The following is a 19265-nucleotide window of genomic DNA, read 5'->3' as shown; positions in this document are numbered from 1 at the left end:
ACTGTGCTTGCGCCCCCTATGTCTGTTATTCCTTTTGGTGAATGATGGTTATCCATACCATTCACTTCAAGGATCCGTTTGGGCACAGATTTAGTCGCGTATAGTCCACGGGCCACTGTTCTGTCGATAAATTTGTGGATAGCGCCTGCATTTATCGATCCTTGCTCATGTATTTTATCCGTCCATTAGACGTCTTGTCATCTTCCCGTCGATAGCAAATACGAACTTTGAACCGTTCATGCAGCCAAAATTATGCGCGGGGCTTTGAGCGGGCGAGGTCCTCAGCTTATTAGCTGTGACCTCGGGAGCGGTCACATATATCAGCAACAATGCTTACTGATAATAGAGCTTGAGCCGACTTTATTCCAAGGTCCATTCTTTCTTCTCCAATACTGTGACGAGCAAAGACCCAGAGCGCTGCGCTTTGCATATCACGAACTCAGAAAATTCGCTTGACGGATTGAAAAAGGACTTACGGTAGGACAAGGCAACCATGGAACAGCTTCAAAGGCAGGTAAAACATCCCGTTACTTACGAAGAAGCATGCGTTTATTTTTTGACCCCACATACACGAAGAGACTAATAGCTGTTTTCTGGCCAGAAGCTCGATCGGGAGACTGGAGCAGTTGCGTGCGAGAAGATTTCAATACTTTACAAAAAAAAGCCAAGGATGTATTTGATACAATTATGTATAAGGGTTCCAGGGTAGCAGTGACGCAGAAAAGTCGTAATCTTGAATGATGTGTTGTTATTCGCTGGTGCAAGCTTGACATTCATCCTTTCGTAGAAACTTTTCTACAACTGTTGTAAATAGTCTAATTTCAATCATCCTCGTCAAACTCCGCAAACTCCATTACGACCCACTCGCAGAACTTCTCAAAGTCCGAGTGCCATTCTCGCAAACGGGCAGCCTTGATTCCCTCGCCCAAAATTCCCTCTCCAACCTCGGCCTTCCACTCCGCTGTCGTTTGATCCTCGTAGCAGCTCCAACGGATGGAATTTTGTACCATCATTGCGAGTCCCGCAAGATCGACATTCTCGAGACCTTGCATGACCTGCCAAAAGTCATGCGTTAGGCCATTCTTTCCGTGGCCAAGGATAGCCGGATCATCGTTGCATAGGGAGACAGGGACGCCCCGGGATAGCATGGCCGGTAAGGGATGAGACTTTATGGAGCTCGTAAGTCGGAGAATTTCATTAGAAATTGGGCAACACTCCACTAAGATCTTTTTTTCTTTGATCAGGTCAATGAGCAGCGGGTGTTTATATAAGGAGAATCCATGGCCAATTCTCCTTGTTCCCAACAGGACCGCATCAAAAAGGTTTTTATCCGTTGCATCGCCGTCTCCCAGGGTTTCACCAGCATGGAAAAAGAATGGAATGTCTTCTCCTTCCTCGGCACATCGTTTTTTGAACCAGAATAGCAGCGGTACCAAGTCCACAAGGGGCCTGCCGGAGTCTTCTTGGCCGACTAAATCATATCCACAGATCACATCCGGGAAAGACTGCTTCATGGCGATACATGTCTTCATGTCCTCAACGATATCGGCGTTGGAAAAAATTCGCAAACTGCACCAGATGATTCGGGCTTCGTAGAAATTCTTTCCCGCTTCAGATTCCTTAAATCGATTCATCTCATCCTCAAACACTCTGAAGAACTCTTCGTGGTTCGTTTCGGGGTCCTCACTCCCTTCCTTCCTGAACGGGATACGCAATACGATACGGAACTCGACGTATCGAATTCCATCTGCCGCAAGTTGTCCCAACATGCGACGCAGACATGCTCGGAAAATTGGCTCATACATCAGGATTGTGTTGATAACCCCAAATGATCGCTTGAAGATGGCCCAAATGGCATCAACGCCATGATAGTGCTTATATGAGTGCTCCGGCATTATCATGCATCGACTTTTGACCCATTCCCGGAATCCCGCCTCCCCGCCATTGGGGAATGAAGACGCGGCGGCCTGGATGGGAATAAGAGTTGAAGCTTCATACTGCTCCGACCAAATGGCAGGCTTATCAGTGGTCGTCTCCGATTTGGATACGAACTGGAATCCGAAAGGGGCGGTGTCGTAGTCTTGCGGAGTAATCAGGGGAGCTGGTGCGGAGATGTGCATGCCCGGTGTTGAGAACGCCTGATCAACTAAGAAGTCGATGTCGAACATCGCATCCATATGAGCGTGCAGGAGTGACCCCTTGGGCATCTTCTCTACAATTTTCCACAAGTTGGTCTTTTCCATGCGGCCTTTGGCGTGGTGGAACATCACTCCTGGGTAAAGTATCTCGTCGGATTCGTGGGCCGTCGCATCGTCTAGTCCCTGTGTCCATACCTCGTTCTGCTCACGTGCCCGGATCTGAGAGACAATTTTGCACGCCTTTGCAGCAATGGGAGACAAAGTCCTCCGAAAGGTTGCGTCTGGAAGCTAGTTAGAATGGCTTCTCTTGACTGTACAGTTTCATCATACCGTGGCGTCTTTTCTGCTCCTCTGCAATAAGCGCATTGCGTCCCTTCAAGTATTGTTGAATGAATGGGTCCTCGACCTGAGGGACCCCTTCTTCCAGCTCCCAGTCTTTATTATCACTTGCCATGGCTTTGGAGTATGGGCAAGTATTAGATGGCAAATATTTGTTGTTGGTATTGAGCACCGAAGCAAGAGAAGTGGTTGAAGAGGGGTGGCCGACCCCACATACCGCTTCCGGCCGATGATAAGCTCCCGCGACAGGACTGCAACACTATTCATGATCCAATCTGTGATGTTTGTGTATACTGCAATTAGGGTAGCTTTAATTCAAGATCCATACCTATTGATGTTCATACCCATAAGCTCTGCAGATTGCTTCATGAAGATCTAGATTGGTTTCACATTGCTTGTACCCCCACGAACACCTTTTAACTTGGAGTACTGGAAGGAACATATTATACAGAGCATATAAGTAACGTATTGGATGATTTTATTGCATGATCATAAAGGTTCGGAATGTGTCCGATCGGTTTGCCTAGTGGGCCAGATCTGTACCAAAAAGGGACTTCCTCCGTGTTCAACCATCGGTAACCTCCGCCAAGCCTATCCTCTCTTTTTTTTTTTTTTTTTTTTTTTACCTTCTCGAATTGCAGACAATAATAGCACAATGATGCTCTATTAATATCTGTAGAAAGATTAAGCGGATATTGAATGAATCATTGTTGGCATGTAGGATAGCTGTAGGGTTTTTCCTGGAGGCAAAACATGCTTCTAGAGAGCCAAGCCTTGACCGTTTCGCGTTTCACAGATGGAATCGATCCACACATACCACACTGGTCATCACAATTGGAAGATCCTTGTGCTTACCAGGCCAGTAATCCATGGACATACTTTGGTACCTGCCTAGGCTTCTAGAAAAAATAGAGAAGCAAAAACTTCAGAGCACACGACCTACAGGCAAACTTTGATGTTCTCCACTTGCCGTTCCTCGGTGCGGAGATTCCAAGCCCTTATTAGGGTATAAGGGTCGCCAATCATTCAACTGTTCAGGACCAAAGTGGCAAGAAAATGGGTCTTTGGACCGAGAAAGCGCGCTCAAGCGCTTTCATTTGTCAATAGCTCCAATATGGTTACATGGGACCCTCTCAAGTGTGGCCCAGTCTGCAAGGTATTGGTAGGAATAAAGATTCGCCCTGATGCTAGCAAACCACCAAGTGAAAGGATTTAAAATTTCTTTATCAAATAACTTCTGTCGGTTCTTTTTTATCAATTCCCCGCACAAAAATTCTGACAAAATTTAAAAACCCGACTACCCCAATTGGGAATTCTTGAAGACTGTCATTGAGCTTTGCTTCCTCAAGACCCAGCTTTATATCCCCTTCCCCCCACAGATCCATTCAAGAAAATTCTCGGTGCTGGTCTGCAACGCAGATCTTTTCTATCAAGGATCTCAAGGTCAATTGTGCTCGCCATTGTTGTTTGTTCGATCGGCAAACAGGAAGTGGAATGAGCTTCTGATATATCGGGCCAAGCTCCAGCCAACGAAGAAAAGGAATTTTTCTCAGCATTCACTTCCCGTCGATACTATGGCCAACGGGTCTGAGGTCAACGGTTCAGAGATGGTCAACCAGGGCTCTCACAGTGTTGATCCTGTGCTACAGCCAGAGCACCAACACCAGCACGCACACCATCACCACACGGTCTTCGCTGAGCAAGGACACCAGGAGGACGTGATTTACTCCCACGACGCGTCAATGGAGAAAGGCATCGTACCCGAGCCAAGTGCCTTGGACTACACCATCAAAAGCTTAAGTCAAAGCGAGGACGAGGAAGCTGGAGACTCGCAGCCTACGGCACGAGCATGGCACCGACGCATCACCAAACACTGGCGCCCAATTGCGCATGCCATCGTCTGGCTGCTGTTCACCGGGTGAGTGGATGCTTAAATCATTAACTAGTACCATTACTCCTCAGATACTTATGCTCGTGATAGCTGGTGGATCGCCAGCCTGGTTCTACATCGCCATGATAAGAACTGGATTATTCCCTTTTTGCTCTACCTCGCCATCACGTTGCGCATAATCTTCTTCTACGTGCCCATCTCAATCATCACGAAGCCCATGTACTTCATCTGGGCTCGTACAGCACGACCCATTGTCGCCATCATCCCCGAGAAACTAAGATTGCCAGCCGGTGCCCTTGTGACCATCGGGACAATCTTAATTGGTTCATTCGCGTCTCCCACCAGCGCTTCGAATAACCGTGCAGACCGTGCAGTCAGTCTATTCGGTCTAGCCGTCTTCCTGGCTCTCCTATATGCTACCTCGCGAAACCGCAAGAAGATCGTATGGCACACTGTTATCGTGGGCATGCTCGTTCAATTCCTCATCGCACTCTTCGTGCTGCGCAGCGGAGCGGGTTACGACATCTTCAATTTCGTCGCTACGCTCGCCCGTGATCTGTTAGGCTTCGCCTCGGATGGAGTCATCTTTCTCACAGCCAAAGACTTCTATAACATGACTTCCCCTATCGATCCGAGTGCCTGGTTCCTTGTCAGTACCATCCCGGCAATCATCTTCTTCGTCTCCGTCGTCCAACTATTCTACTATATCGGTGTTCTTCAATGGTTTGTCGTCAAATTTGCCAAGTTCTTCTTCTGGACTATGCGTGTCTCTGGTGCCGAGGCTGTCGTCGCTGCTGCATCCCCATTCATCGGCCAGGGTGAATCAGCTATGCTGATCCGTCCTTTCGTCCCACATCTCACAATGGCTGAGTTGCACCAGGTTATGACATCCGGCTTCGCGACTATCGCGGGTAGTGTGCTCATCGCATACATTGCTATGGGCGTTAGCTCCCAGGCCCTCGTCTCATCTTGTGTCATGAGTATTCCCGCTTCACTTGCTTGTTCGAAGCTGCGCTGGCCCGAAGAGGAAGAGAGCTTGACAACGGGCCAAGTTGTCGTGCCCGATACCGAGGAACACAAGGCTTCGAATGCACTGCACGCTTTCTCTACTGGTGCCTGGCTTGGTCTTAAGATCGCTGCTATGATGGGTGCTACTCTTCTTTGTATTATCTCCCTCATCGGTCTGGCTAACGGCCTTTTGACATGGTGGGGTCGGTACTTGAACATCGATAACCCGCCTTTGACCCTCGAGTTAATTCTCGGTTATCTCTGCTACCCGGTTGCGTTCTTGCTCGGCGTCTCGCGTGATAATGATGACTTACTGAAGGTCGGCCAGCTGATTGGCCTTAAGATCATCTCTGTATGTTTTCTCCCGTCTTCTTCATGGAAAATATTCTAACTGGTTTGGTAGAACGAGTTCGTCGCTTATCAAGACCTCCAAAACGATGCTACTTATAGCACCCTTTCTGAGCGCTCCCGTCTTATCGTTACCTATGCCCTCTGCGGATTTGCCAATATCGGCTCGCTGGGTAACCAGATCGGTGTGCTTTCGCAGATTTCCCCCGGACGCAGTGGAGATATCTCGCGTGTTGCCTTTAGTGCGATGGTCACTGGTGCTCTGAGTACTTTCACCAGTGCAGCTATCGCGGGTATGCTTATTACCAATGAGAAGATGTATACTAACTAGCCTTTGTTGTGATGCCCGTTGTTATGTGTATGTTCTGAGGCTGTCGCCCCTTTACTGCGTGTCTTATAGTATATTATTACAGTGCAAATGATATTAACTTATATCAATGATGGTTACTTCGAGTTGTCCGTTGTAGATTGGTTCCATCAAGTGCTTCGATGGTTATCCACGGGGCCATGATTTATAGACACGACTGAGTACTATTGCCTTTCTTATTCATAATGAGCACTTTCACGCTGAAAATGGCTTTTCTCGTGTCCATTACGTGATAATTGACAACTCGCGGTTAGACTAGAGCGTCATTATGCCACTTTTTGAAGTAAAAATTATGGAAGGAAGCAAGGCACCCATCATGTGACGATTAGGAAAAAGAAGCTTGCGACAAGCCAGGGTCACACGCCGGGCTTGAATGCGTGGAATAATGATAAAAACTCAGAAAAATCAAAGCCACAATATGACCAAAAACTCCGTTCCCAATGAACCAAGCCAGTATGCATCCGGACCACATCTCCGGGACCCATCATAAGCGGGAAAGGGATGCCCAATGGGCCGACCGATGCCAACACGCAAATCAAGAGTACGTTGGGCGAGAATCTATTCGTCGTCGAGATCTCGGTGTCGGGCCAGGACGTGACGCTTGAACTCCTCTTGGTCGGAGTCCCAGAGCTCGGCAGCCTGGGCGTTCAACGGGCTCGCACTGTTGAAATCATTAGTACCGCGACTTGAAGTGGTTTGTTTAGCCTTGCTCACTTGTTCGGCTCGCCCAAAAGACTCTGCAGACTCAACAACACGCTCTGCACATTGTAGACAGCACTCCACTTGTCCTTCAGGATATCCAAACAGATGCGGCCGGAGAAGTCGAAATTAGGGTGGTAGATGGGAGTCTTGAAGAGGACGGTTGGAGGCGAGTAAGGGTAGTTATTGGGGAAAGCAAATGAAAGCTTCAGAGTCAAGCCTTCGTAGGGAGTCTCGGTCGGGCCAGTGATGGTCGCAGTCCACGAGAGGAGGTTGCCATCGGCATCGGGGAAGGCGGAGATACCGGGCGACGGCGACATCATAAGCTGCATCAATTCAGCCTGCAGACTATAGTCAAGACGGAAGTCAGCCACGACACATGATTGGCTAGGAGTGGTTGCTCAGGTGTTTAGAGCTTGGGGAACAAACCGCTTGGTCACGCTCTGCGTGTCACTTCGCTGGGCAGAGGAATTCAGCTTGGAAGCTTCCAGCGCGTCAGGCGCCGAGTTCTGAGTATCTTCCATGTTGTAGTCCATTATGGAGTGAAATCGAGGGGATCTTTAAAACAGGTAAAGAAAAAGTCCGCAGATTCCGGGCCGTCTGGAATGTGAGTAACAGTAGCACGAGGGTTCCAAGGTTGCTATCTGGAATGACGCCGGAAACAGAGGGACCCACACAACAAGGTAGCAGAGGGACGAAATAGGAGAGCTGGCTGAGTGAAGTGGTAAACAAGAGGAAAGGATGAAGACAAAGAGAAGTTTGGAAAGTTCGGACTAGTACCCCGTGGACATTTGTTTACGGTCTCTTTGGCCCTGGCAACCGTGCGTCCCCGCTTAGTGGCTTAATGGCACCACTCCAGAGCAGAAGATGACTTGCTACGTCTATAACTTGGATCATATAGTGATCTAGTCAGTATCAAGATATACATTCTAATTAGCCTTTCTATGCACGAATTATATTTTTGAGAAAAAAAATAGACATAGCAACCGATCGGGGACAAGCTAGTGCGATCGAGAGGGGAACAACTGCGGGTCACGCAGATGCAATAGATCAATCAGATATAGTAGGCGCTGTTACAGAGTAGACAGTCTCAAACTTATGATATATTTTACTCCTCTTTACACTTGAATATGATCATTTGCAAATAGTTATTCTTATATGTGCCCTACACGTCTCATCACTTCATGATCATACCAAGGTACAGCTCTAGGCAAAATCAACAAACTTCCCGAACAGGTCTAAGTGGCGCCCCGCGCTCGCGTCCCACTTTGCGCGTTTCACGGCCCTTGCTTGCCACTCCCAACTTCGTCTGAGCGCCATGCAATAGTCCCTTTGGTCTGAATTACCACCATTTGGCTCTATATTCAAGGTCCAGGATGCAGCATTCACAATTGGCCCCGTTGCCAAACGATGTGCCTTTCCGCATTGTCTCCAAGACAATCGGACAGGGCGCCTATGCCTGGTGAGTCGAGCTTATCATCCAAGTCTTTGTGATACCAAATCTGAACTGATACCTGTGTGTAGCATCAAAAAAGCCTGCCCCTTGGATTCGGACAACCCGGTCTTCGCGGTCAAATACATTCACAAAGAATACGCTGCGAAGCACGGCAAGATCAGCGCGCGACAACTGGCGCTGGAGGTGTCTGTGCACAAGCATGTGACGGGGCATCCCAGTATCATCAGCTTTTATCAGACCGGAGAGGATGCTATTTGGCGATGGATTGCCATGGAATTAGCCGAAGGGGGTGACCTCTTCGACAAGATCGAGGCTGATGAGGGTGTGGGAGAGGATGTTGCACATGTCTACTTCTCGCAGCTTGTGAGTGCGGTAGGCTTCATGCACTCAAAGGGTGTTGGCCATCGTGATATCAAACCCGAGAATATGCTACTCACCGCGGATGGCAATCTCAAAATCGCTGATTTTGGTCTGGCGGCACTGTTCGAATACAAGGGATCTCGGAAATTGTCTGCCACGTTTTGTGGTAGCCCACCGTACATCGCACCGGAGGTGATTAGTTGCAGTACACGAGGCCAGGTCAAGGGGTCGGGATACCACCCCGATATCGTGGATATTTGGTCTTGTGGTATTGTTCTGTTTGTCCTTCTGGCGGGAAACACTCCATGGGATAGTCCAACGGACGATAGTTACGAATTTCACGAATACCTGGCTACAAATGCACGCACAACTGATGAGCTATGGCAAAAGCTACCCCCTGCAACACTTTCTTTGCTAAGGGGCATGCTGACTGTGGATCCTAAAAATCGTTTTTCGTTGGAGGATGTGCGAAGGCATCCGTGGTTTACACGGCCCAACAAGTTCCTGTCAGCCGATGGGAAGCTGAGGGACCCGATCAACTTGGCAACCTCAATGTTTGAGTCTCTGCACATCGATTTCAGCCAGGATCCTCTTTCTCAAAAGCGTAAAGGTGCCAGTCGAAGCTTGGAGGCCATGGACATGGACATGGATGTGAATATGGGTGGAGGCGGTGATGCTGCATTCTCTTCTACGCAGCCTGAAATGCCAGGTGGTGGCATAGTGATGGACTGGGATGCTCCTCATTTGGCTTCCGAGGTTTTCTCATCTACCCAGCCCGCTGGAAAGCTATTTAACACCCAGGAGGCAGCCTTGGCCAATCATCTCGAGGACGAGCCGTCGATGTCTCAGTTCTCCCAGCAACCCTCTGTGCCACTAAGCCGCACTCAAAATGCTCAGAAATTCCAAGACATCATCCCGTCCCGTTCAATGAATCGTTTCTATTCTGCCTGGGAGCTCAAACTTCTGGTCCCCTTGATCTGTGAGGCTCTTCATCGACTTGGAGTACCGGTTCCAACTGTCCCTGCCGTGAGTACTGGCGACACTTCCTCGATGATCCGCGTCATCACAAAAGATGGTCGACTGTGTCAACTTCAAGGCAAGGTGCTTATAGAATGTGTGTCCGAGGGCATCTTTGAAGTCGAATTTGTCAAGGTCAAGGGTGATCCGCTAGAATGGCGCCGATTCTTCAAGAAAGTGACCATCCTTTGCAAGGATGCGGTGTTCAAGCCGGATGAATAATCCCATCCCTGTGGACCTGAATTATGATACCTGTTGTTTCTATCGCTTACGATCACTCACGACTTTAGTGGGGAGGGGCATCTAGGGCTTTGGTAGGCGTTTTCTGTGGCATATCTGCCCCCTCCTTTACCCCCCTGGTTTTTATGTTAAGGTACCTAAGGATGCCTCATGTTTTATGTATTGTCTAATGTTTATATTTACGATTCGCTGCATTGCTTTCATAGAGAGAAATTGCCCAATTTATCTTTACCAGGGAATATTTCTGGGGGACCGTCCTTGGACCCTAATATCCCCTCAAAGCTCACGTCGATATCAAGCCACTTTGTGGCTTTGTCCTACATCCCTAGCAAATCTGATATCATAAATTCGACCTACACTATCTCACTCTACCGCCGCACACTGCCTTTTGTGTCCTCCTTGTCTTGTCTTATCCATTAGCACCACGTGACGGCTCTGCAGATCGCGGGGAAGAACGATTGGAACTTTTCAGAAACATAAGAGGCCAGCGCCACTCATTATTCCTCCTTTCATTTCATTTGCCCCCGATGCTGCAATCTCCCAGGTCTCCCTCATGGACAAGCTGCCGGTAGAGATCCTAACCAAAGTCATCGACCGTAAGCGCCGCCGAACTCCCCCCCGAAATCTTCCCCGCACCCACTATGCAGAAAAAAAGAAAAAGACGTTCGCCCGCTGATGAATTCCAACATGATCAGTTCTCACCCCGCATGAGAAGGTGCAGCTGCAATCTGTTTCCAAGAAGTTTTTCGACCTTGCCCGCGATAATAACTTGTGGAAATTGCACTGTTATGAGCAGTCATGGGCTGCTTTGCAATCTTCCCGTCCGGCGGGCGGAATGTCGGAGAGCCTCCTCACACATTCAACGGCCCCTTTGAGCACGTTGGGACAGAGCTCGCTGCGCGAACTCATTCAACCACCTCCCCCGCAGTTGGAGGAGACCGTTCCGAACGATACCCGAGGGCTGTCTATGAGTGAAAGAGCAAGGGCGGCATCGGACTGGGAGTCGTCCATTGAAGGAGAGCATGTGGACTGGTACTCAGAGTATATTGCCCGTCATGGACCGATGTCGTTATCCTGGATTCAGCAGCCAATGTTTCAGAATGGCGAGGGCCGAAAGCGTACACCACATGAGGTCAAGGGTATGGGTTTGCTGAAAGACTGGAGCTCTGCAAGGCAGAATAAGATTGTTGCACCCCTGGAGGACGGAAGTGTATGCATTTGGGATCTGAATCATTCCCATTGCGGTGATTCGAGCTCGAGCAAAGGCAAGATCCTCGGCCTGAGTGAGCCAGGCCTCCTCATGAAGAACCTGTCTCGGCGGAGAGATCATTCCCCTTCCAAAACTTCCCTTGAGTTCATCAACATGGGCGAAGGAGTAAGCGTAGACTCCTTCCGGCACCGAGCCTACTTGGCTGCTGGGAATGTTCTCAATGAGGTCGACCTGGAGACCTTGAAATTGATCTCGCAGCAGCGCTATCCATGGTCGATCTTTGCACTCTCCCAAGAGACCGATTATTCTGTTCCACTAACACTAGCGACCACGCTCAGTCTTCAAATACATGATGCCAGGTTACCTGCCACTGAAGAAGAGGAAGCGATCAGTTTGCGGTGCGAAGAGAATTCCGCTCCTTTGGTGCCTGAACTGGACATATTCTCTCATTCCGATTCGCCACGGCTGCAACTTCAGCCTAATGGACTTCCTCCCCATCGGATTCGGAGCCCGGCTCCTTCAGATGATACTAATTACGCACCGCTCTTCCAACCTGGTCCTTTGTCCATTCTTCATCCGCCTGCTCCGCATGTAAATAGTATTCTCCTTGCAGGCCGATTCCCTAGCATCCTCTGCTACGATCGTCGCTTCTTCCCTCGTCTGCAGAGCACTGTCCACTCTGGAGGTCGTATCTGCGGTCTTACGTCCGCACCTGAACCCAGATTCCCCGTTTTCAAAGACTCGGACTACCCCACATCTCATAGCGTTGTGGCATGTGGCGATTACAACGGGAGAGGCTCACTAGAACTATATAACCTCAGCTCCTCCTCTCAGGATCCTCTTAGCCGCCCATCAGACAGATCATCCACCCTGACACCGCAATACAACAATCGACAAAGCGCGGCTAGCTCCAGACTTCTGTCGGTGGCATCTCACGGAAACCGTATCGTCTATTCTGATGCCGAGGGAAACATCAAATGGGTTGAACGAAATGGCCGCGCTGAAGTCCGTCGCTGGAATATAAATACATCTCAGCCCCAGATTCCGTTTTTCCGAAACGAAGCATCTACTGGGGAACCCGGAACTGAAGACCCACAGCCCCGGGGTCTGTGGCCGACTTCCCAGCCTGACAATCACAGCAGTGAGGTTGCGCGGAAAATTCTTCCCACGGGAGGAAACCTCACTGGCGATGAGCTGCTGGTTTGGACTGGGGAACGCATTGGGCGTATCAAGTTTTCCATCCCAGCGGGTCCGGGCGTAGAAGATGATGAAGATGAATGGTTCATGCATGATGAAGTTGATGACGAGACTCGGGAAGTCATGCGACATAAGCTACGGGATGAATGGGAGAAAGAGCGGAAATATGAAGATACTATGCGGCGGGCTTTGGAGAGACAGGCGGACGAGGTACGGTGGATGGGGACGGACGGCATGAGTTGATTGAGCATCTATTTTTACTTTTTTGTAGCGTTTTCTCCTTCGTTTTAGAATTTCTCGGTATATTGCAGCATTTTCTACGTTTGTCAGCATATGAATCCGAGACTGGTGGTTTCAGCGAGCTACAGTACATATAATTGTGAACGGATTCGTCGGTGCCGCGAGAGGGATGATCTTCAGAAGTGGAATGACCGCCATTCTCAAGGAGCATCCCCCCTGCTTCTTCCGTCCGCTTCCACGAGTCCGTTCGCTCGAACATTCATGGGAACGTAACTTTTCAGGAGGGCACCAGCAGTATCGATGACTGGTACAGTCTGTTCTTAGTTCCCGGTACCTTTGAGGTTGGCTTGGCCGATACAGATCGAGTAACTATGTAGATTCTTAGTTCAGATTCCCTTTTAGACTCATGATCCTCTTTAGACTTGTGTCTGGTAAGCATGAAGTGAATAGTGGTCTGGTGTGGGAATCTAAAGGAGAATTGAGAGGATCGAAAGTCAATTTAGATTAAGGGTCTAGAGAAAATTTAGCCTCAGAGTCTAAAGAGGATCCAGTCGCGATTTGCTTCTGTTGCGAGTGGAGTGACCCTCCAGGTAGATCAGCGCTTCTCTCTCTCTCTCTCTTCTTCTTCCCTTCTTCTTCCTTCCCCTACCCCGACAACCTACTCACAATACAACGTCTTGATTCGTCTGTCTTGTCCCCTTCTGCGTATTTGTACTTCGTACTCGTACGCTTCCTTCTTCCTATCTCCTCTAGCCGCTTCAACCAGCACGCGACGTGCTGATGGCTTCCTTCTTACTAGACTGTGATTCACTTCCCTCTTACTAAATCCTGATTCAGACTATCACATCAGACACCATTTCATCAACTCCCTCTAGCATCGGCTCCCTCCAGCATCAGCTCCCTTGAAAATCAATTCTAAACTCACGACAATGGCATCAGCCCCTATCAACCCAGGTACCTGGGTAGGGGATATGCACGAAAAACCATGGACAACACTGCTGATTTTTGGTGGTGGTGTCATCATCCTGGCAATTGCCCATATACTATTGAAAGTGATGGATAAGTCACTTGATCATTGGTCCAACCCAGAGTAAGTGTTCATGAATCGTCTTTAAGTATGAAGATGCTAATAGACATAATAGCCGCCGGGTTACTGAGGCTAAGGTCCGCGCTACTCAAGCTAGCCAACGGGCCAAAAAGGCTATCCAACTCGCTGATAAGCGAATCAGCCAAGCTATCGAACGGGCAACCATAGCCGAAACCCAGGCTGCCAAGGCTAGCCAATGGGCCGCTGAAGTCAACGAGGTAGCCAGCCAGCGAATCAACCAAGCCATCAAACGGTCTACCGAAGCCGAGACCCGGGCTGCTAAGACTCTAGCTACCGAGAGGGAGAGGATACATGAGCCCCCTATGGGACTTCCGCAAGTACCTCGCCCTGGGACAAGTAGCCCCTCAGGACGATATTTCACCACCAATACAACTTGGGGCTATCAACAACACTGGATCAGGCGCTATTGGCGGTGGTGGATCTTTCATCAAAAGGTTCCTTAAGAAGCCTAGTAATCTGTTTCCAATTCGATGCTCAAGAGAGAGAAGCACTATAGAAAGCGGGCCAAACGACTCTTAATAGGACTATATGTCAATTAGTTGAATATCTTTATACAGGCAGAGAATTAATAGCTTCATCACAGCCAAGATGCCAATAGCACCGACAATTTGACGTTTACGCCCAGGGCTTCTCCTCTTTCCCCTTTCGTTCTAAAGAAATTAGCCCCAACACCCACGGTTCCGACGCTGTCGCCCGTCCTATTGAGCAAGAAATATTTGACTCGCATCGAAGACGACACCGGCAGCCCCTCAGGCCAGCGAGGCCTTGCTGACAACAATCTTGCTTCTACAAAACTTCATGTCCCCGTTAAACAGCCGTCCACCCTCCAGAGATTCGGACTAAATCTCGGAAAGTGGTATGAGATTCAAAATGAAGTCTGGGGAAGAAATGGATAATAATAAAAGCCAGCTAAGTATGGCTAAAAAACGATATAAACGGAGCAGCACGAACGAAAGTCAGCTGTAGCTGTAAGGGTAGCTTGGATTATCATTGCTAATGTTTGAAAACTATGCGGTTATATGCTATATGTCTTTACAAAGGCGGAAGATATTCAGGTTACCGTTTATCAACCATTTTCACATGCTGCCATGTAATTGTTATTTACAATGGTGGTCCACTGGTGGTAATGGAAATTTGACCTGCCGCTGAGGAATCGCACAAAACCCAGCTAGGCTCGTTTTGGCGGCGACCTCGAATTTTAGGGATCATATTCACGTAAATCAACTACGCCCCCCTTTTTCCCTGGTGCTCAACATTTAAAGGTATTCTTATTCAACCATTCTTTTCAAAGCCCATTTCAAGATGCCTGATTTTACGGTAAGCTATTGACTTTCTCACGCCCAGAAGACGACATTCGTGCAATATTCTAATATGGCTTAGATCGAGAGGTGGACCCGCGGAGTTTTGTTCAAGAGCTTCAAAACATTCGAGCCATGCGAGAATTATTGTATTAAAAGCAGAGGAAATCGGATTTTCTACAGCAAGGGCATTATATTTTCTGCGGACTACTTTGCCTTAACTATTTTTGCCGACTATATACTTCGAGAACACGTACAGCATGATGAGTGGCTCCAAAAAGAACATCAGGCTAGACAAAAAGATATCCAAAGCGATGATGATCTGACGGTTCTTAGTGAATTAGAGGAAGCAGTCGGGATATCTCGAAGATTGATCGATATTGCAGAGCGTACGATGTATCGGATTGAGTCACGTCTCCCCCAACACCCTTCCAGAAAGATATACGATAGGATACGGATGAATCCTACTTGGTATCTTCATAAATATCTCGTCCAGGATTGTATACGGAAGGGTGGCTGCTGTAGCCGAGGTTGCAGGTGCTGTGAGGACCGCCATTCAAGCACCACAAGAAAAAAAGAAATTGGGCATTGCACATCGGTGTGCCATTGCTGTGAAGATCACCGAGGATTCATATACACAGATGAGGAAGTCATGATAATCCGTGATTGGTTGAAAGAAGACCTTTTGTCCCCAAGCCCCGGATTTCTTTTCACGATGACAGAGGCTTACTTCTCTAAGCCGGGCATGTTTCAACTTGAAAGCTGTTCTATTTCAAAAGTGACCATAAGGCAGTTCAAGAGGCTGATAAAGAGGTTTGGATTTGCTTAAAGCTTGTACGAGGCGTACATGCCCACTAGTAAATCATGGTGATTAAGAACTATAGGTACGGTGGCTTTTAAATTCAGTCATGCCTTTACACTAGTTTACGCAATCTAATTAGGGACAAAAGCTCGTTCGAGGATCTTGGGCAAAGTCCATAATTTTGAGCCGGACAATATCGAGATTACCCATGCAGAGAAAAAGATCCGTCGATTTCACCGCTTATAAGAGAGCAATCCCCCAATTGACTTAAACAGCTACCAGAGTAAGATAACAGTTTGAATAGATGCTTTCAAGATTCAAACAATGCCAATTGATGGCAGTTTAAGATGCACGTCTGGCTCCCTCCAGGTATTCCTTAACAGTCTAGCCTCAAGGCTCAGACTCAATGGCTCTCATGAACTGGGCATGTTTTAATAGGTTAAAATTCGAAGTCGGTTTCAATCAATGGCCAGCCGCGGTTGCACCGGCCTAGCACTCTCACCGCCGGTGCCGGCTCCCCGCACCCGGACCCGAAATCGATCACGAGCATTTCTAATACAGTTGTAAGCTATTACAGAAGTCTTCCAAGGTTTCTCGAACAATCCTTCTTTTCTATTACGAGATTTTGCGCGCACTTCGTCTTGACTTCTTTGACTTCCCTTGAGCCCTTTCAATACTATTCTTTATCTTTTAAACACCGAATTGCGAAGTGAGGGGCAAATATTTGCGCCGATAAGCCATACCCACCATCCAAGATGCCCTCCATGACAGACATTGCACACCAATTCGATTCCATTGAGGATACAATCGCAGCCTTCAGTGAGTGCCTTCCTCGGAATCGTAATATTTGCTTTATTCATCTGTCAACCCAACAAATTATCCAATTGAGTCTAGCCGACTAACATGACTCAGAAAATGGCGAATTCATCATTGTTCTCGATGACCTCGATCGCGAGAACGAAGGAGACCTCATTATCGCAGCTGAATCCATCACAGCCGCTCAGATGGCCTTCCTGGTGCGCCATACAAGGTAAGCACATGCCCAACCACGCCACCCGCACGCTCGGCTCGGTGAAATCCGGCTCTCTCCAAATTTCCCGAGTATTTTATTCCGAGCACCTGGATCTCCAATCGAACTGGTTTAAGCTAATAGCCAATTCATCTAGTGGTTTAATATGCGCTCCCATCACCCCCGAACTAGCCACGCGCCTTGCCCTCCCGCAAATGGTTACCGAGAACGCCGACCCCAAGGGAACGGCCTACACCATCACAATCGATTCGAGCGATGACTCCGTGACAACTGGTATCTCTGCGCAGGATCGTGCACTTACCTGCCGTACTCTCGCATCTCCGGATGCCACTATTGACTCTTTCCGTCGGCCCGGCCACATCATTCCCCTCCAGGCGCGTGCTGGTGGTGTGCGCGAGCGCAAGGGACACACTGAGGCTGCGGTGGAGTTCTGTCGTCTTGCTGGGAAGGCCCCGGCTGGTGTTATTGCGGAGCTTGTGGAGAATGGGGAGGTTGTTGAGGGTGTGCCTGAGATTGTGGGCGATAATGGTATGATGCGCAGAGATGCTTGTCTCGCATTTGGTAAGAAGTGGGGGATCAAGGTCTGTACGATTGAGGGGATGGTGGCTTATTTGGAGAAGACTGAGGGTGTGAAGAATGGGAATCATTGATTTTTCATTTGAGCTTTCTTTAATATGTTCCAATTTTGTGTATACTTGGTTTTGTTTGGTTGTACCTACATTTCGGCGGTTCTTCTGGATACCACTTTAGATGAATTATAAAAAGCCTTTAGAGATGATTCTGTTCTAATTTCAGTAGAGTAGCGGCGGATATAGATGAAAGGAATATGGGAAACAATAGATAGCGATAGGAAGTTAAGAGAATTGAGACTGTTTGATATTTTATCTGGGTATCTTTTGGGGTTGGTCACATAATACAGATTCATGCGCAGAAGACGCAAGTTCATAACGCCGATGCAATGCAAATAAAGAGTTGTTAACCTCGAATCGAGGGCGTGGGAGAACGAAGAATACCTCGGTCCATCACCGCTTCAGATGGGAATAGTCCCTCAGGATATTCTGCATGTGGGTGTTGGTAGTCTTTCCACTGCGACGAGGCTTCTTAACCTTCCGCGATTCCATCTTGGGACGAGGTTTGGTCACCTTGTTCTTGTTGGTAGGCGTGATGCCAGCCTTATCCAGCTCCTCCTTGACGGCCTGCGCATCCGGAATCTTGATCTTCTCCCAGATCACCTTGAACTCGTCATCGAAGTGCTCGATCAGCGACGGATCATTCGCCCAGATCATCTTCGCATGGTCGTCCTTCTTGTTTCGAGTCACAAGTAGTTTCCCTTCCTTCTCGAGCTGGTTGATAGCTTCCTCGACATTTGGCCAACCCTCTCGGAGCTCTCGCACATTCATGCCAGCAGCAGTGGTTTGCGCCTGGAGTTGTTGAAGAAGTTGCTCCGGATTTCGGATGTTGTGGGGAGGGCGGAAACTGTATGTGCCTTCGCCGTTGGCGCCGCTGGGGTCATATTCCACCTTCTCGTGTGACTTCAGAATTCTTGCAAGAGCGAGCACGTAGGCTTGTTCATTTGGGCGATTTTGAAGCGAGAGATAGGATATGATATCGGAGAGGCGGAGCGGCACATTTTTGGTCTTCATGTGCTCGATCGCAAAAAGGACCTGAGTCATGATATCCTTTCCGGTACCTGTATTGGCTGGTTGGGAGTAGACGATGTCGACATCGTGTCTCTTTTTCTTCATCTCACCAGACGAAGATGGAGTCGGTACGGAGGATGGCGCCTGGGAACTGGTGACGGAGGCAGGCTGAGTAGGCTGATTACTCACCACGCGCCGTTGCTGAGGCATGCGGTTTGCCGACTCCATCACCTGCGTGTTGAAGTTTTTGAGCTGGTTCTGAAGGTACGACATGGCTGCGTTAAGGATGGGCTCGAGCTGCGTAGGGGGACGAGAAGAATCAATATGGTTGAGGCTGTAAGCTGGAATATTTCGAGCTGGATCAAAGCTCCGATTTAAACGACCAAGATCATAAGAAGATGGTGATGTCGCGAATCACGATGCAGTCGAGTTCAGGGGAACAAAATCAGTGAAAGCGGCGGGGCTTAATTTGTTGCCTGGGTCGGGTCGGTGGAGACCGAAGAAAGGGCTGAAAGAAAGTAATAGAATGAAAGAAAGAGGTTGAGTACTGTAGCTGGAGGCTCTAGTGAAATCGGAGACCAGTCACGTGAATGGGGCCGCCTTTGACGAAAGCAATGGTGTCGCGGTTGGAACTCGCCCTTCGCTTCACCTTTACCTCCATCAGCACCGTCTCCTTTCTCCCCACACATTTACTGGTGCTTGCTGCCCAATTGCGATACTTCACTCTTTTTCGTGCTCGCCATGACATAGGCCTCCCTGGCAGCGCTGTGTGTTCCTCTCCCAGAGCTGTGCGCAGCAGCGCGTTTCGGAACCCTCGAAGCCGCTATTGCTCCGCGAGACGACCTTACGTTACCCTCGGTTTTGCAGCACTAGCTGC

General features: G+C 48.7%; 8 protein-coding genes across 8 annotated transcripts; 5 read left to right on the top strand and 3 right to left on the bottom strand.

The window, feature by feature from the left end:
- Positions 1 to 821: 821 nt before the first annotated feature.
- Positions 822 to 2592, bottom strand: N7484_011090 (putative CECR1 family adenosine deaminase; the record flags this gene model as incomplete). The annotated part of the gene is made up of 2 exons (XM_057121477.1): positions 822 to 2419; positions 2469 to 2592. The coding sequence occupies 2 exons, from the start codon at positions 2590 to 2592 to the stop codon at positions 822 to 824; spliced, it is 1722 nt and encodes a 573-aa protein (XP_056967231.1).
- Positions 2593 to 4051: 1459 nt separating this feature from the next.
- N7484_011089 (NupC/NupG family nucleoside CNT transporter) lies at positions 4052 to 6055 on the top strand (the record flags this gene model as incomplete). Its single annotated transcript, XM_057121476.1, has 3 exons — positions 4052 to 4395; positions 4459 to 5728; positions 5780 to 6055. 3 exons carry the CDS (start codon positions 4052 to 4054, stop codon positions 6053 to 6055), a joined length of 1890 nt encoding a protein of 629 aa, XP_056967230.1.
- Positions 6056 to 6649: 594 nt separating this feature from the next.
- On the bottom strand, positions 6650 to 7326 carry N7484_011088 (putative ubiquitin conjugating enzyme (UbcK); the record flags this gene model as incomplete). The annotated part of the gene is made up of 3 exons (XM_057121475.1): positions 6650 to 6752; positions 6806 to 7138; positions 7220 to 7326. 3 exons carry the CDS (start codon positions 7324 to 7326, stop codon positions 6650 to 6652), a joined length of 543 nt encoding a protein of 180 aa, XP_056967229.1.
- An 840-nt stretch (positions 7327 to 8166) lies between these two features.
- Positions 8167 to 9845, top strand: N7484_011087 (uncharacterized protein; the record flags this gene model as incomplete). Its single annotated transcript, XM_057121474.1, has 2 exons — positions 8167 to 8252; positions 8315 to 9845. The coding sequence occupies 2 exons, from the start codon at positions 8167 to 8169 to the stop codon at positions 9843 to 9845; spliced, it is 1617 nt and encodes a 538-aa protein (XP_056967228.1).
- A 571-nt stretch (positions 9846 to 10416) lies between these two features.
- Positions 10417 to 12513, top strand: N7484_011086 (uncharacterized protein; the record flags this gene model as incomplete). Its single annotated transcript, XM_057121473.1, has 2 exons — positions 10417 to 10459; positions 10559 to 12513. The coding sequence occupies 2 exons, from the start codon at positions 10417 to 10419 to the stop codon at positions 12511 to 12513; spliced, it is 1998 nt and encodes a 665-aa protein (XP_056967227.1).
- Positions 12514 to 13439: 926 nt separating this feature from the next.
- N7484_011085 (uncharacterized protein) lies at positions 13440 to 14061 on the top strand (the record flags this gene model as incomplete). Its single annotated transcript, XM_057121472.1, has 2 exons — positions 13440 to 13600; positions 13653 to 14061. The coding sequence occupies 2 exons, from the start codon at positions 13440 to 13442 to the stop codon at positions 14059 to 14061; spliced, it is 570 nt and encodes a 189-aa protein (XP_056967226.1).
- Positions 14062 to 16473: 2412 nt separating this feature from the next.
- Positions 16474 to 17398, top strand: N7484_011084 (3,4-dihydroxy-2-butanone-4-phosphate synthase RIB3; the record flags this gene model as incomplete). Its single annotated transcript, XM_057121471.1, has 3 exons — positions 16474 to 16537; positions 16631 to 16748; positions 16885 to 17398. 3 exons carry the CDS (start codon positions 16474 to 16476, stop codon positions 17396 to 17398), a joined length of 696 nt encoding a protein of 231 aa, XP_056967225.1.
- A 372-nt stretch (positions 17399 to 17770) lies between these two features.
- N7484_011083 (transcription factor TFIIE subunit TFA2) lies at positions 17771 to 18661 on the bottom strand (the record flags this gene model as incomplete). Its single annotated transcript, XM_057121470.1, has 1 exon — positions 17771 to 18661. The coding sequence occupies one exon, from the start codon at positions 18659 to 18661 to the stop codon at positions 17771 to 17773; it is 891 nt and encodes a 296-aa protein (XP_056967224.1).
- Between the last annotated feature and the right edge of the window lie 604 nt (positions 18662 to 19265).

The sequence above is a fragment of the Penicillium longicatenatum genome (assembly GCF_028827895.1).
Source record: "Penicillium longicatenatum strain IBT 33135 chromosome Unknown contig_7_segment0_segment0, whole genome shotgun sequence".
NCBI classification, from domain to species: domain Eukaryota; kingdom Fungi; phylum Ascomycota; class Eurotiomycetes; order Eurotiales; family Aspergillaceae; genus Penicillium; species Penicillium longicatenatum.
Note: the sequence above shows the minus strand (reverse complement) of the source record. Positions and strands in the feature narration are given on the sequence as shown.